At 43.9% G+C, this 16,987-nt stretch overlaps 1 protein-coding gene across 1 annotated transcript in view; it reads right to left on the bottom strand.

Annotated features, from left to right (window-relative positions):
* Positions 1-317: 317 nt before the first annotated feature.
* The window catches only part of pdzd2 (PDZ domain containing 2), a gene marked incomplete at its 5' end in the record, with an annotated part of 118,753 nt that continues 102,083 nt past the window's right edge, over positions 318-16,987 (bottom strand). Inside the window, 12 exons of the mRNA XM_084055970.1 lie at positions 318-3,152; positions 4,752-4,886; positions 5,442-5,574; positions 6,764-6,913; positions 7,462-7,563; positions 8,378-8,495; positions 9,776-9,868; positions 10,370-10,702; positions 11,360-11,808; positions 12,242-12,642; positions 13,030-13,969; positions 14,694-15,574. Coding sequence (XP_083912096.1) covers positions 2,986-3,152; positions 4,752-4,886; positions 5,442-5,574; positions 6,764-6,913; positions 7,462-7,563; positions 8,378-8,495; positions 9,776-9,868; positions 10,370-10,702; positions 11,360-11,808; positions 12,242-12,642; positions 13,030-13,969; positions 14,694-15,574 — 3,902 coding nt within the window. The 3' untranslated portion in view covers positions 318-2,985. The remainder of the gene's footprint in view (positions 3,153-4,751; positions 4,887-5,441; positions 5,575-6,763; positions 6,914-7,461; positions 7,564-8,377; positions 8,496-9,775; positions 9,869-10,369; positions 10,703-11,359; positions 11,809-12,241; positions 12,643-13,029; positions 13,970-14,693; positions 15,575-16,987) is intronic.

Below are 16,987 nucleotides of genomic sequence, written 5' to 3'. Positions count from 1 at the left end.
AGCCACTTTGCTTGAAACAAGTTAAAGGGAAAACTTTGAGCAATTTACTCTATAATCACTAGTATTAAAGGGCTCTGTAAGTGGTATTTCTTTGTTAAAGTAAGTCTTATATTCTGATAGTAAAGTAAGCAATTGCTACTGTTTGCTCAGTAACAGGGGGTCTCCCTGTCTCTCATTTCAGGTCAATTGTATCCAATCAGGAGAGAGAACTCATACAGAGAGAACTTGTACAGAATACAGGATAAACAAGTGAAATTGGAAAGTGATGAAACGAAACAAATGAGCAGAGACACAACTGGAACCGAAACACTATAGCATTGAAACTGTTAAATGGGAGCTTTAAGTTAGAACAGTTTTGTTTTAAACAAACAAAATATCACTTACACTACCTTTAAAATGTTCAAAATCAACAGTCAAAAGCAGCCTTATGTTGTACATGTACCATATCAGTTCAAACAATTGTGTAATTCAAATCCACATCATTCTCACTCCAAAATGAAAAAAGAAAGTTTTTTTCTGTAATAATGCATTTGTTTTGAGTGGTGACACCCAGGTCAGTTCATATGGCATGTTGGCCGTGCCTCTAGAGCTCTTTGATGCAGGAAAAAAGCCATTCCATGATGACTACATTATGTATACAGTATTTAGACTGTATAACAGCATTATGACAGCATGTGTTGCCATACTGTCTGAGATAGTGGTTGATTTCAAAGATGACAATGAATTTTATTAGACGGTGCTATAGTTATAAATTAAGAAAATGCCACAGAGAGATTCGTTCTACACCATACATTACACCCTTTGATATCTCAACCATCAATTTGGAGGCTGATATGTGCTGATTTCTATTCAAGGAACATAGCGGATCTAGCTCACACAATATGTCGCGATGTGGGCTTAAGTGGTTAGTTCATAATGTTTTTTCCCCTTCCTACAAATGTAGTGGAGACAAAAGTACAATATTTGTCCTTGAAACGTAGTGGAGTGAAAGTCACCCCAAATAAAGTACTCAAGAAAATGTACTTCATTACTGTCCAACACTGGTTATTATCTGGTTTTGACTGAATGTATTGATTGAAGCCATTACTGTCTGCCTTAATTGGTTATTACCTGATTTTTATACGCCGTTTCCTTGTAGACTCTTCATTGAGCTAAAATCCCTGTGTCTCTAATGTGAATCCAGTTCCCTTTTCAATTGTCTCTTTATTTGTATTGTTACAGAATCAGAGCCTCAAATTGATACTTAATAACGTGTTTGTAATCGTGTAAAACTGATCTATAGTCATAAGAGAAAAGTAATTTCTTGGTTTGAACAACAAGTGGTGAGCTGGGTGGAAAATAACATTATTTTCTATTATTACTGTAGTGCTTGACTTTATCAGGCACATGGGTTAGGGTTATGCCTGATTTATACTCAGTTGTGCGCTGTGTCTCACACCAAAAATAGCAGATCTGCTATAGGCTCTATTCACAGCAGCCATATTATGAAGACATTCACAGGTGTTATCAATGATACTAATGAAGGCTCTGTCCATTCTGGTCAAACAGAGTCAGGGTGCTAATATTGTGCATGTTGGCCCACTGGTTACACCAGTGGGTCTACAGTTGGTCTCCAGGGACCCTCATGGGCTTCCAAATGGCCCCTTACAGGTGTGTAACTCTGAGAGTGTACAAATGTACATTTGTACACTGTCAGAGTTATGGGGGTCGTGGAAACCACTGTGCTAGACTAAATCATTAGTATCATTGTATCAATAGTATCATTGGTAACACCTGTGAATGTCTTCATAATATGGCTGCTGTGAATAGAGCCTATTCCATTGAGCTACACTGACACACAACTAAGTATAAGAGGACGCCAAGAGTTATGCAAGAGACATGTTGGCCTCTTTGGAATCCAAATAACAAATAACTGCAATCCGTGAGGGCTCTATTTGGAACATAAAAAAAAGCATCCTTTCTGAAGAAAAAGGGCACAGGCTAATCCACGGAACCTTGAGGTTAGTTGACCATTATGTTGGCAGAGTTATAAGAGTGGTTCGAATGAAGCAAACGGCAAACTCAATCTCAATGCAGCAGCTTGAAGTCCATTCATGTAAAAACTGCTACTTTTGAACTATTCTACTAGAAAGATGCCAACTTCACACAAATTCGCATCAAATCCAACACCGCAATCACACAGCTCCAAGCTCACAGTTCCATTTCAATGTCTCTGCGCGTTCACTTGATTTACAAAAGGAATGACTTGTCGACGCAGGTGATTGTCATCAGAGTTCTAAGGGGTGGAGCTATTGTAAACAAACGGCAGTTCGGCAATGCGCTTTCCTGGGACGAACCGCGGCAGATAATCCAGCATTGTTGACGCCACAGCAGTTAGTGTTCTCACAGTCTGAGTTAAAACAAAAAAAAACTGAGTGAACTCCACAGGAAAAAGACAAAGAAAGTGCTGCTCTCAGTCTTATATCCACGCCTACGTCCTTCCATCTGGAATGTGACGCACAGCGTCTTTGCGTAGCAGAGTGGATCAGCGCCTCTACCTGAAGACCAAAAAGCCTAAATATCCCCTTTAGGCAAGTGGTTAAAAGATGTTTGGGTTTAGTGGCCTTTCCCGCGCCGGGGAGACCCCGGGTTCGAATCCCCGGGCGTTTACATCGGTGCCGTGACCCGGATCTGGGTTGTCCCCCGGTTGGGGGTGAGTGTAGACAAAAAGCCAAATATCCCCCCCCCCCCCTCCCCCTCCCCCTCCCCTTTAGGCTAGGTGGATACAATGTTTGGCTTTGGCGTCCCTTTCCCGCAACGGGAAGACCAGGGTTCGAATCCCGGGCGTTACATCCGATCTGTGACTCCGGATCGGGTTTGGAGGGGAGATGAGTGAAAGCAGTAGAGCCTCTAGCCTGAAGACCAAAAAGCCTAATATCTCCTCAGGGTTCCAGACCAGGGTTCGAGTCCCCGCCGGGGGGTGTGTCACACATGCTTGCGACAGCGTCACACCGAAGTCCTGGGTTTCCGTAGGAGCAGCGTGACGGCTCCGTCGGCGGTGCATTTGATGACGTTCCAGGCGTCGTAGTGCATGAGGCCCTGCAGCGAGCGGCCGTTGATCGCCAGCACCTCGTCGCCCACGTCGACCGCCCTGGACAGCTCAGCGGCGCCCCCTGTTGGCCAAGCAAGGAAACGTTCAGTCGGTCAATAGGCTCTATGCACAGCAGCCATATTGTGAAGACATTCACAGGTGTTACCAATGATACTAATGAAGGCTTTGTTCCATTCAGGGCAAACAGAGTCAGGGTTGCTGATACTGTGTGCATGTTGGCTCACTGGAAACACTATGTTACACCAGTGGGTCTAAAGTTGGGGTCCAGGGACCCTCATGGGCTTCCAAAAGGCCCCTTATGGGTGTGTAACTCTGAGAGTGTAATGGAACCAAATGGACCCGTAAGACCCCCATTTGATACTTTTTTTCAAAGCTATGAAGGCAAAAAACTATGACTAAATACACTGACAATTTCGTTGAGAAATAACAACTAGACAAACATGTTAGGGAGAGACAAGTGGTAGTAGAAGTAACACGAGGTAATAGATCAAATGCATATAAATAGTAATTTAGGATCATAGGTAAACCAAGAACATAATTTATCATCAGTCTAAACAGTAGAATATAAAACAAATCAATAATCTGTACATTGATACTATACACACTACATCTACAAGCTACGAGATTATAGATCTGCTATTTGATTGATTGATTGATTGATTGATTGATTGATTGATCGATTGAGCCCCGGATCACGTAACGGTGATCGATCGATCGATCGATCAATCGATCGATTGATGAATTAAATGGTCAAATTAGGAATTAGGAAAAGTGAGAGAGCGTAGGAACTGCAGGCTCATCCAATCACAACCATCTGAACTCTGATTTGATTGAAGCCAGCTCCACCTGGCTGGTATATACTGTACCATGTAGACACGGCTCAACAGCACCACCCTGTGGTTATAAATGTGAATGATTTAAATGATTGACTACAGCAGTGGTTTTCAAACTTGTTGTGCCAAAGGAACGCCAATGGGAAAATACAAATCACAAGGCACACCTGTATTAATAGCAATGCCCATAATAGAGATGCCAGGGTGAATATATAAGATATATATTATTTACGGTATAGTAATGTGCGTCTGTATTGGGAAATGAGCAGTGGTGGAAAAAGTACACATTTCTTTTACTTAATAAAAGTATCAATACTGTAATGTAGAAATACTCTGTTACAAGTAGTAGTCCGGAATTCAAAATTTACTTAAGTAAAAGTACAAAGGTATTGGTATAAAAATGTGCTTAAAGGACCAAAAGTAGAACGCATTCATCATACAGAATGCACAAGCTTTCAAATGTATACAAATCTTTTGAAAAAAACAGATAGATACAGATACAGAATAGCAGATAGATACAAGCAATGTGTCGCATAATTGTAGTGGAGTAAAAGTACAATATTTGCCTCTGAGATGTAGTGAAGTAGAAGTAAAAGTACTGAAAATTGGAAATACTCCAGTAAAGTAAAAATTCCTCAAAATTGTACTTAAGTACAGTACTTGAGTAAATGTACTTAGTTACTTTACACCACTGGTCAACACCTACTCAGGAATCCTGAATTGCTGCTCAGAAGGGCAGGAGGGGAGGAAGGAAAGGATGATTGCACAGTACTGTCATAGTAAATTAATACATTTTGGATATAGCTGTATATGGCAGTAACAATGACCTTTAAAGATGCGTTTGACATGCAGCGGTCTGTCTCCTTGCGCTGACGCTCTGCCTCCTTCCAGGCTGAAGCCCAGACCTGCACACGTCTTCTGAAGCTCCACCGTCAGAACACCGTCAGGTCCCACCTCCACCACTAGAACAAAAACATAAAAAAAACACCGTCAGTCAGGGCTGTATTAGCCGTTGGGCCGCCGGGGGGGCCGTGGCCCAGGGGCCCTTAAGCTCTCAGGGGCCCTTAAGCTCTCAGGGGCCCTTTGGGAACTGGGCCGCACTGCCCATCGACAATTTACTAAAATGAAATGTATAGGTTAACCCATTGAGACCTGGAACGCATCTGTGTCACTTTAGATGTCTTTGGCTACTCATATGAGCTTGTATATCTGCTATTTTTGAAAAATCGTGAAAAAATATTAGGATGTTAGGATTTTCAAGAATCGCCTCAGGTCTTAATGGGTTCAACAAATATCAAATGTGTGGGCCCCTCCTCTGTATTTACAGCAGTGATTCTCGGTGGGTTTGAGGCTCTGACAAGGGCTCCTGGGCCCCCCCCCCCCCAGGCTGGGGACCCCTCAAAGTGGGACCTTTGAGGTCCACAAAAAAGAAAAACGGTTCTGCAAAAAAAAACAAAAAAAAACACCTCCACCACTAGACAAAAACATTAACTAATTCACTGCCAAGGGCGACTCACCTGCTCCCGTGTCCACAGTCTTCTCGTTGGAAGACAGCGAGGTGCGTCCGGGACGGCCCAGCAAGGCGTCATGTCGGGGGGAGGAGCCGTTCGTATCGCCGCTATCGCTGCCTCTCCGGATGACCACCAGGGCCTGGGTGGACAGCAATGTGACTAATGTTAGAACTACAACTAACAGAATGACTGAAACTAGAATAGCCTCTATGCACAGCAGCCATATTGGAAAGAAATTGGGCCTCTTCTTACTTCCTTCACAGGTGTTACCAATGATACTAATGAAGGGCTCTGTTCCATTCTGGTCAGGGTGCTGATATCGTGCATGTTGGCTCACTAGAAACTCAATTTTGGTTCACAAATGGCCCCTTATGATGGGTGTGTAACTCTGAGAGTGTACAAATGGAACCAAATGGACGGGTCCATTTGGTTCCATTTGTACACTCTCAGAGTTATGGGGTCCTTGAAAATAAGACAACCACTGTGCCACACTAAATGGAACAGAGCCTTAATTAGTATTATATTGGTAACACCTGTAAAGGAAGTAAGGCAGGGGCCCAATTCATTCCCAATATGGCTGCTGTGCATAGAGCCTATTGACACAAAACATGTTAGTTAACTAACTGAAATAACAAATAAAAGCGAAGCTTTACAAAGAAAATGTATAGCTAATTGAAACTGCATTGTGTTTGCGAAACAAACTAAAACTAACTGAAATCATAGAGGAAATGTCCACAGTTTTAGTCTTCGTCAAGATTTCATACATAAGCCTTATATTCTTAAACATTTTAAAAAAATCTTTGAAAATTGTGAAAATAGCAGACCTACAAGCTCACGACAAGCTTGTAGATCGGCTATTTTCACTATTTGTCTGAACTTTTTGAATCTCACTCCTGGGAAATGCTAAACATAAATAAATAATTGCTATCCCTAAAACTAATCAAAACTAAAACTAAGCCTTTTCAAAATAGATACATAAACTAAATAATCAAACCCACTTTGAAAACAAATCAAAACTAAATGGAAATTGAAAAACATTAAAAGTACAAATGAAATAAAAACTAAAGAACGTTTCAACACTCTAATAACTTAACCCAGTGGTTCTCCAACTTTTTCATGTCAAGGACCCCCAAAATGATATGTATTTGGCCGCGGATCCCCATCTCAAATATTATAGCAGATCTACTATAGATCTACAAGCTCATAGCGCGGCACTCGGTGCCACACTATGAGCTTGTAGATCTGCTATTTTTGAATAGCCAAAGTATAAAAGGTTAAACATTATTGTGATGCTATATTAACACACTTTGAGACCCAATAACCCTAACCTGTGTGGACAGCCTGGCCTGGTGCAGGCAGGACAGGGCCTGGCCGTGTGCGCTGCCCTCCAGACTGGTACCGTTGATGGAGAGGACGCTGTCTCCTCTCTGGATGGTTCCTTCAAGGCCCGACACGCCTTTGGTGAAGACACGATGAACCTGTGCCAACAAAGTTATGTAGTGCTGTAAAGTGCTGTTATTTTTTTTGTTCAAACTAAAAGTTTGTTGTTAAAAAGTTAAAGCTCTATATTGTGATAGTAACCATTGCTATATAGTGTTTGTTCAATAACAGTGTTAAATAGCTCTATATTGTGATAGTACTCATTGCTATATAGTGTTTGTTCAGTAACAGTGTTAAATAGCTCTATAGTGTGATAGTAATCATTGCTATATAGTGTTTGCTCAATAACAGTGTTAAATAGCTCTGTATTGTGATAGTAATCATTGCTATAGAGTGTTTGTTCAGTAACAGTGTTAAATAGCTCTATATTGTGATAGTAATCATTGCTATAGAGTGTGTTCAGTAACAGGGGTCTCACCGTCCTCCCTTGTATTCATAGCAAAACCATTTAGTCTATTTGGTCAATTATAAAAAATAGAAAATAATCTATTAGAATGTTTTCATGTCGAGTCATTAATAATAATACAAATTAAAATAAATACAAATAAAGAGTAGTTGTTGTTGCAGCTCTATATACTGTACTCACAACTATGTTCTTCTGCTCTAGATCCACTCCTCCAGCGATGCTGAAGCCCAGTCCAGAGCCCTCCTCTTTGTTCAGGACCACGAAGTGAGTGTCCTCTTTACTCTGTGGACATTTGACATACATTTCGTCTATGGTGGAAAAAGTACTCAAATGTTTTACTGAAGTAAAATATCAATACTGCAACGTAGAATGACTCTGTTACAAGTAAAAGTCAGGAATTCAAAATGTACTTGAGTAACAAAAGTACAAAAGTATTGGTATCAAAATGTACTTAACCCATTAAGACCTGAGGCCGCTTCTAAACATTTTCTAAATCCTGACAGTTTTTCGGAAAAAACTGTCAGGACTCGGTGCCGCGCTATGAGCTTGTATATCTGCTATTTTTGAATAGCCCAAGACATCTAAAGTGACACAGATGCGTTCCAGGTCTTAATGGGTTAAAGTATCAAAAGTAAAAGTGCAAAAATGCTTGAACATCTACAAGCTCACAACGCGTCGCATCGCACCGCGTTGTGACATCGGCTTGTACATCGGCTGTTTTTAAATAGATAGTAACTAGTAACTTAAGTTTTCAAATAATTGTAGTGGAGTAAAAGTACAATATTTGCCTCTGAGATGTAGCGGAGTAGAAGTAAAAGTTCAGAAAATTGAAAATTGAAGCTCACAGTGAGCTTGTAGATAATACAATTCGAAGGGATGAAGTATAAAATAGGGCTTGAGTGTTCAAACTACAAATAATTGTAGTGGAGTAAAACGTATACATAATATTTGCCCCTGAGATGTAGTGCAGTAGAAGTATAAAGTTTGATATTGATCAATATTGAAATTGATATACTCAGGTAAAGTAAAAAAAGAGAAAATAATTACTCTAATACAGTATTAGAGTAAAAGTACTTAGTTAGGGGAGCTGTCGTACCTCAGAGAGAGCCTTGGTCTCCTGCAACAGGGACAGGACGTCTGACTTGGTGGTGAGAGAGGACAGCACCGTCTGGAGCTTACTCTGCTTGACCGGAGAACCGGCCAGCTCCCTCAAACTGCAAGCGCACGTACGCACACACACACACACACATGCACACACACACACACACACACACACATGCACACACACACACACACACACACACACACACACACACACACACACACACACACACACACACACACACACACACACACACACACACACACACACACACACACACACGGTTGTATTACTGTAGTGTACATTTTAGGAAAGCATTCAAATTAGCAGAAAATAGCCGGAAAAATAGCACACACACACACACACACACACACCTCTTTGACCTTTGCCTTCGGAACTGCATCATTTCAATATTTTAATGACAACGTAATCACACAATTACACAAACCTTAGCGTCCCTATTGTGGGCATGTAACAGACGCGTCGTTAGGTCTCTACTAGGTTGGGGGCTTAGCCCCGCAGGCAACGGGCACATGCACGCTCGCGTAGCGCGCGTGCATGTGCCCCTCCCTCATTTTTTCCGCGGATTTCGCGGATTTGGGTACTTTTTTCCCCGTTTTTTGTTACTTTATTTCGGTTTTAGGGTTAGGGGTAGGGTTAGGTTAGGGTTATAAATATATAATAAAAAAATAAATTAAAAAAAACGTTTTCTTTAATTTTTTAATTTTTTTTATTGGTGGCTTTGGATAAAACATTGGTGGCTATAGCCACCGAAGCCCCCGCCTAATGACGCCACTGGCATGTACATTTTTTGGGTGAAAAGAGGCAGTTTTCTATGAACATTTTGCGATTTGGTGCAGAGAGAAAAAAGGAAAAGAGCCAGGTAGAGGGTATTAGGGTTTTTGGGAAACGTTTAGTGTCACCTTTAGAGTAGACAGTGGTGGGAAAAGTACTCAAATGTTTTACTTAAGTAAAAGTATCAGTACTACAATGTAGAAGTACTCTGTTACAAGTAAAATTACCAAAAGTAAAAGTAATCATTAGGCAGAATGTCCCATTCCAAGTTTTCTTGTAAACAAATCTTTTGAAAATAGCGACGCATTGTGAGATCTTGTAGATCAGCTATTTTCAAATGGCCAATAATGTATAAAGTGCTGAAGTGGTTAATATATGTTTTGTACTAATAATCAAAAGTTGCAAAGTAACTAAAGTTTTCAAATAATTGTAGTGGAGTAAAAGTACAATATTTGGTTCTGAGACGTAGTGGAGCAGAAGTAAAAATATTGGAATTTGGAGATACCCAAGTAAAGTACAAATACCTCAAAATTGTACTTAAGTACAGCACTTGAGAAAATGCACTTAGCTACTTTAGATAACTCCATTCCTTCTTACCTGATGGACCACCCACACACGACGTCTGCCTGCTGTCCATGCGTCCGTCTACCCTGAAGAGAGTCTTCACCGGACACATCTCCCTCACCTAACCTGCAATGGTGGAAAAAGTACTCAAATGTTTTACTTAAGTAAAAGTATCAATACTGCAATGTAGAAGTACTCTGTTACAAGTAAAAGCCAGGAATTCAAAATATACATGAGTAAAAGTACAAATGTATTGGTATCAAAATGCACTTACAGTACCAAAAGTAAAAGTACTAAAATGTTTGAAAATAGCAGATCTACAAGCTCACAACGCGTCGCATCGCGACGCGTTGTGAGCTTGTAGATCGGCTATTTTCAAATAACCTTGGTATAAAATAGGTTTAAAGTGGTTAATGTAAGTTTTATAATGTAATCATTTATATCTGCAAAGTAACTAGTAACTAAAGTTTTCAAATAATTGTAGTGGAGTAAAAGTACAATATTTGGCTCTGAGATGTAGTGGAGTAGAAGTAAAAGTATAAACAATTGGAAATACTCCAGTAAAGTAAAAGTACCTCAAAATTGTACTTAAGTACAGTACTTAGTTACTTTTACACCACTGCTAACCTGCTGAGATCGACTCCCGTGACCACCAGGGGGCAGGCTGCTTGTCCCGGGGAGCAGGCCTCGGCGGGCCTGCTGGGCTGGATCAGCAGTTCCGTCTTGTAGACGGCCGTTCCTCCTCCTCCCGGGTCGGTGCTGAACACCTCCGTGCAGAGCTTGTCCAGGTCGGGCATGCTGAGCGCCCTCAGCTCGCGCAGCCTGGTGCGGGAGAGATGACCGTGGCCCCTGTGCTTGCTCCTCAACACGGGCGGGGTCTGGGGGGCCACCACCGCCGCCAGCCCCTCGGGGATTCTAGGAACGCCGTCAGGAACTCTGTCCTTGGACGCCGGAGCTGAGCTGCTTAGGGAAAATGACCGTGGTTTGAGTCTTTGTCCATTCATTCCATGCATAAGTCTATAATATTGTTGAATTGGTATTGGTTGTATATATTATGAAATCTATCTTTCAGTTGTTTAACTGTGCCAGTTTTAACTGTGAATACTTTTTTCCTTCTTAATGGTATGTTTTTTATTACATAATACATTTTCTGACCTTGCACGTGACAAATGCAAAATAACAAAAAATATATAAAAAACACATAAATAAAATGAACACTAAACCCCATAAAATTTTCACAAAACAAACACTAAGCAAAGTAACAAACCCACTTTACAACCTCAATGAAATGTATCAGCATGATACTCAACATGGGGTCCCGGGACCCCTCAGGATTCCTTGAGGGGGCTCCAAATAGACCCTTATGGGTCTGTGAGTGTACAGATGGAACCAAATGGACCCGTGTACACTCTCAGAGTTAAATAAACACTGAGAGGTCCCAGAGATAATAATAATACATTGGGGGTCCGTGGACCAATGCGTGGACCAATGCATATCACACTGGGGGTCCATGAAAATTTGGACCCCCAAAAAACACTTGGGAAACACTGGCTTGAAGTGAATAATAGAATAAAATGAAAACACAAACACAATGAAAAATCCAAAAACTATACTAACCTCAACGAGCTGCAGCTGGGAGGAGGAGGAGGGGCCAACAGGGGGTCCATCAGCGTGAGCCCAGAGGGAGACGCGGGCGCAAAGGGGATCAGGTTCTCCACGCAGGAGCTGAGACTCCGCCGGAGCAACGCGCGGCTCTCGACCGCCGCGCTGCTCGCCGACTCCACGTAGCCGGACAGCCGGCGGTTCAGCGGCGGCCGGCTGGCCTGCAGGGCGTAGGACTGGATGTCGATGAACCGGAGCACCGGCTTGTCGAACGTGGCCAGGTTCTCGAAGGACTTGATCCTCTGGCGCACGGAGAAGGGGTTGGGGTCGCCGGCGCCGCCGGGCAAGGCCATGTCCGTGGACAGACTCCGCCTCTCCATCGCCTTGAGGAACAACCGCGACCGGCTGGACTTGAGAGCGTCGTCCGTCGTGGCCACGCAGCCTTTCGAGGCCTTCGCGCAGGGCTGTCACGATTACAAATTGAAGTAGACGATTAATTGTCACTCAAATAATTGCGATTAACAATTTCATTGTGCGTTTGGCATTGAACATTGGAACATATGAATACATTTTATTTCTGTTTGCCTTTTAGGCTTCGGAATAAAAAAATTGCACAGGGCAGATGTGATAAATAATTAAATATACAAAGAAAGTGACAATTAATAATCTTATACAGTACATGTCAAAATAGCAGGAATAGCTGATCTACAAGCTTACAACGCGTCACGAAGTGACGCGTTGTAAGCTTGTAGATCAGCTATTTCTGCTATTTTCAATATTTGAAAATGTATGAACGTTTTTCAACATGGAAACGATTATGACGAGTATGCAAAAATAATTGCGATTATCTCAAATAATTGCAATTAGACGATGATGTACTAATTGTCACAGGCCTACCTTCGTGTCTAAAGGTCCGTTAATGGCGAAGGAAAAGGCTTCGTTTGCGGGATCGGTGGAATTCGCCGCCGTCGCCGCCACGTCGTTGGGTGTTTGGAGTTTTAGTATGGAGCTGGCGGCGGACGCGAGCCTCGCGTCGGTCCTTCCGTTGACTTCGTGGTGGAGAGGCGGCGGAGCGCTCTGGGACGGCTTGGCGTCTTTCGCGGCGGCGGGTTCTTTGCGCACCAGAACTGGCGTGGAGGAAGATGAGGAGGACGTGGAGGACGACGGTACCAGGCGGACCTCTATGAAGGTCCGCTGGGTGGCGGGGGGCTCCGGCACCTGGGAAGCACCGTGTTCTCCTTCACCTGAGTGGGACTCCTTATTCCTGGGGTGTGAGAGAGGAGCGTCTAAGGCAGAACCTGCAGATTAGATTACGTTACATTACATTTTATTGTCCCAGACAGTATCAGTGGTGGATGAATTACTCACATTTTTTACTTGTATCAATACTGCAATATAGAAATACTCCGTTACAAGTGAAAGTCCGGAACTCAAAATGTACTTGAGTAAAAGTACAAAAGTATTGGCATAAAAATAACCAAAAGTAAAAGTACTCATTATGCAGAATGTCCCATTTAAAATGTTCTAATGTATAAAAATCTTTTGAAAATAAATAGATCTACAAGCTCACAATGTGTCGCATCGCGACGCATTTTGAGCTTGTAGATGGGCTATTTTCTACAGTACTTGAGTACATGTCCTTTGTTACTTTCCACCACTGCAAGAGAGCCGGTCTTGGCCTTTACCTTGTCCTGTGTCATTGACTTCACACCAAGCCAGGCTGCTGCATCGGTCCGACTCTTTCCCGCTCTTCAAACTGCTGGGAACGGTCGCTTTCTTGGCTTGTAACTTGGGGGATCGCGGCACCGGGGAAACGTTGGCTTTCCTCAGAACCGGACTTTCTGCCCTGGCGGGTCTCGGGGACGGGGGCTGCTCTTGCGGCTTGCTTTTACTCTTAACGGTCAGACCCTTCAGTTTGGGAGTGTTCGAGAACGGCCTGCCCTGAGCTTTGTCCATGAGTCTAAACTTGCTGCTCAGCACGGGCGAGTCCGAACCGACGAGCGACCTCACCCCCGCCGCCTTCAGCGAGGGACCAGAGGGGACGTGAGAGATTCCCGTCCTGGAGTCCGCCGAAGCCGCGGCTTTCTCGCCATCCTTGTCCCGCGTCGTCAGGGACGGCGACGACCGCGCGCCCGGTCGGCCGTTGCTCAAGACGGAGGACTTCGAGTCCACCGTAGGCGAGTGCGGTGGCGTCCGCGCGTTCGACTCTTTTGCGGAGGCTGAGGTATTCGCGTGCAACCTCGCCGCTCTCTCCTGACTCCGCGGGGTGACGTGATGGTGGCATCTGTCCGACGCCCTTTCCTGTCTCCGCGGCGGGGTAGCGGCGACGTGGCACACGTCCAGCTCCGTCGAGGGGCAGACGCTTAAACACGCAGGTTTGAGTCCGTTGGCAGCGCCGGCGCCGCTGACGTGGCACTGGGACTCTGGGGAAGGCACGGAGGTTGAGGTCGAGGTTGCGTTGGTGGAAGACGTTGACGCCTCTTGGCTGGAGGAGGCTTCGGGCTCCTCGGCTACGGTGGCACCTGAGGACTGGCCGGGGCGCAGGGAAGCCGCCGCGGATCCCTGCGACGGCGAGGCAGCGGGTTGAGGCACCTCAGTGTTTGTGCTGCTGGCTGAGGTCATATTCTGGGGGGAAAAGACAAGGAGACGTCTGTTAAACCGAGTGGTTCTCAGACTTTTTCATGTCAAGGACCCCCAAAACTATGTCTATTTGGCCCACGGACCCCCATCTCAAAATATTTTGTTCCAGGGAACCCCGACAGAAGCAAAGATTTGAGTTACAAATATATATTTCAGCTATGAGCTTGTAGATCTGCTATTTTTGAATATACAATAAGTGTAAGTATACAATAATGGTTAAAGTGGTTAAAATGATTGTGACGCTATTAACTGATTTAAACTAACCTAAAACCGGGCGTTTTCACAAAATAAAAAATAAACTAAACTAGCAAACCCTCTTCCAATTACAACTAAGCTGAAATTGAAAACAAAAAGTCAAAAGGATTTTTTATTCTCATAAAAACAAAAAAAGTACAAGCAACGCAACGCGTTGTGAGCTTGTAGTATTGTAGTATTTTCAAATAGCCTAGGTATAAAATAGGGCTAAAGTGGTTAATGTATGTTTTATAACGTAATAACTTATATCTGCAAAGTAACTAGTAACTCAAGTTTTCAAATAATTGTAGTAGAGTAAAAGTACAATATTTGCCTCTGAGATGTAGTGGAGTAGAAGTAAAAGCATCGAAGCAATTGGAAATACTCCAGTAAAGTAAAAGCACCTCAAAATTGTACTTAAGTACAGTACGTGAGTAAATGTACTTAGTTACTTTACACCACTGATAATAACAACCTTGGTCTGAAGTCGGCTGGGGGCGCCGGTGGGTCGCTGGGCTTCTTCGCCGAAACACATCTCCACTTCCTCCTCGTCCGTGTCTGCCGATCGCGCCGCTGTGTCGGCCAACACCTGGCTGTTGTCCGTGGCCGAGTCGCTCTCGCTATCGCTGTCATCCGCCACGTACATGTGCTTCGAGGCCTCTGCTTCGGACCTCTCTTTACCCGCGTCTTTGGGACAACCGGAGCCGCCGCTCTCCTCCGCGAGAGGGCAAAAGTTCCTGGAGTAATTGTTCAAAAAGGTTTTGCCCACGGCCTGAAGGCAACCTTTATTGTTCTCTGTATCCAATATGGAGAAGTCCAGAACGTCGGACTGTGGCGAAGCGCGAGCGCTATCGTCTTTTTCCCTCTCGGGCGGCGTTGCGCCGCGTAGGCTCGCGTAACCGGGTAAAGTCTCATTAATGTTCATTTGAGAGTTTGTACTTGTGCCATTAACGGTAATTTGGGAGCTTGTACTTGTGCCATTAACGGTCATTTGGGAGCTTGTACTTGTGCCATTAACAGTCATTTGGGAGCTTGTACTTGTGCCATTAACAGTCATTTGGGAGCTTGTACTTGTGCCATTAACAGTCATTTGGGAGCGTGTACTTGTACCATTAACGGTCATTTGGGAGCTTGTACTTGTACCATCGGAGGAGCTTAGTTCTGATATGATATCGTCTATATTTGTGACGGGTATTGGAGAGTCATTGCGGGTCTGTGCATTGGGCTGGGGATCTGCGTGCGGGGGAGCATTCGCTGGGTTTTGGCTGGCCGTCGGTCTGTCATCGGTCGGTTCCTGGGAGGGTGTGGAAGGGTCCGCGCCCGATGACATCATTAAACTGGACAGACGGTCTACAGCTGCAAGGGGAAGAAGACAAAAAAAGAGACATTTCAGCCACTAATCTATAGGACCGTCTACACTCCAAGCACTGTAACTGTAACTGTAACTGTAACTATAACTATAACTACTAGACCATACCCGTCGGCGCAGCGCATCCGTGGGGGGATATGCGCACATGATCTGGCAACCCGGGAGGCAGTTCGTCCCATAGCTGGGCAGGCCCGTAACCATGGCGACAGTGTTTGACAGAAAAACGCTAATAAGAAGCTGAGATTTGATGAAATTGAAAAACGGGCTTCACAGTTGCGTTCAGATGGTAATGGTCAATGGCTGTGTGCAAAATCAGAGCAATTGGTCCAGCCAGTGAGGAGAACCGGGTGTCTTCACTCACGTACTCACCACCACTACAGAGGTTACTAGAATTATAGTATGATGATAACTATAACTATAACTATAACTATAACTATAACTATAACTACAAGCTATATTGATCACCATTGTCGTCATTATAGTTGTGATGTGGACTCGGCCATCCACTTGTATTAGAGAAATTTCATAAATCCATAACGGGTCCGCCACAGTTAAAAACCTGCGCCTACGGTCCTTGCTCTAAATCGTGTTTCTTTTTTTGGGGGGGTCGGGAGAGATCTGATGTTAATAATGTTAGAACACTATGCAACGTGTCTGTCTTGAATGAAGTCTCGCTTTTTTATTATTGTCTCCGCCAGGCCAAAAGGCATGGCGAGAGAGTATGTTTTACCCCCTGTCTGTCCGTCCGTCCGTCCGTCCGTCCGCCCGCGTGTGTGTGTGTGTGTGTGTGTGTGTGTGTGTGTGTGTGTGTGTGTGTGTGTGTGTCATTCTGTCTTGTCTGTGTACAGCTAATCTCTGGCACCGTTGGCTTGATCGCAGCGAAACTGTGCACACACAGTCCCTGGATGCCAAAGCCGAAGTACCTCTGCTCCAAATTTTTCACATGGGCCTTTTATAGCGCCACCAGGAGGCCGATTTGTGAAAAACACATTTTTGAACAGTACTCCTACAAATTTTGGCCAAAAATCCCCCAAATCACTTCAGATTTTTCATATTCCATCCTGATTGACAAAAATTGTCTTTCAAAGTTTGCAGGAGTACTATGTTTCGAACAAAATGCCTCAAATCATGAACACAGCATGCAATTTCCGTGAAATTTTGCACGCTCATTCCCATTAGGCCGAGGAAGAAATGCCATTTGAAAATGTTCAAATCAGCCTCATGGTGGCGCTGTAACAGGCCGATTCGTGTTTTTACCTATAACTGCACCGATCAGAGTAAAACTTTGTATGCACACTCTCTAGAGGCCAAGGACAAACCTTTGCCCTGCATTTTTCACATTCGCCTTTATAGCGCCACCAGGAGGCAGACTTATGTAAAACACATTTTTTGATATTAAG

The sequence above is a fragment of the Gymnoscopelus microlampas genome (genome assembly GCF_963454915.1).
Source record: "Gymnoscopelus microlampas genome assembly, chromosome: 4".
Lineage (NCBI taxonomy): Eukaryota > Metazoa > Chordata > Actinopteri > Myctophiformes > Myctophidae > Gymnoscopelus > Gymnoscopelus microlampas.
This window is presented reverse-complemented; position numbering and strand designations above follow the sequence as displayed.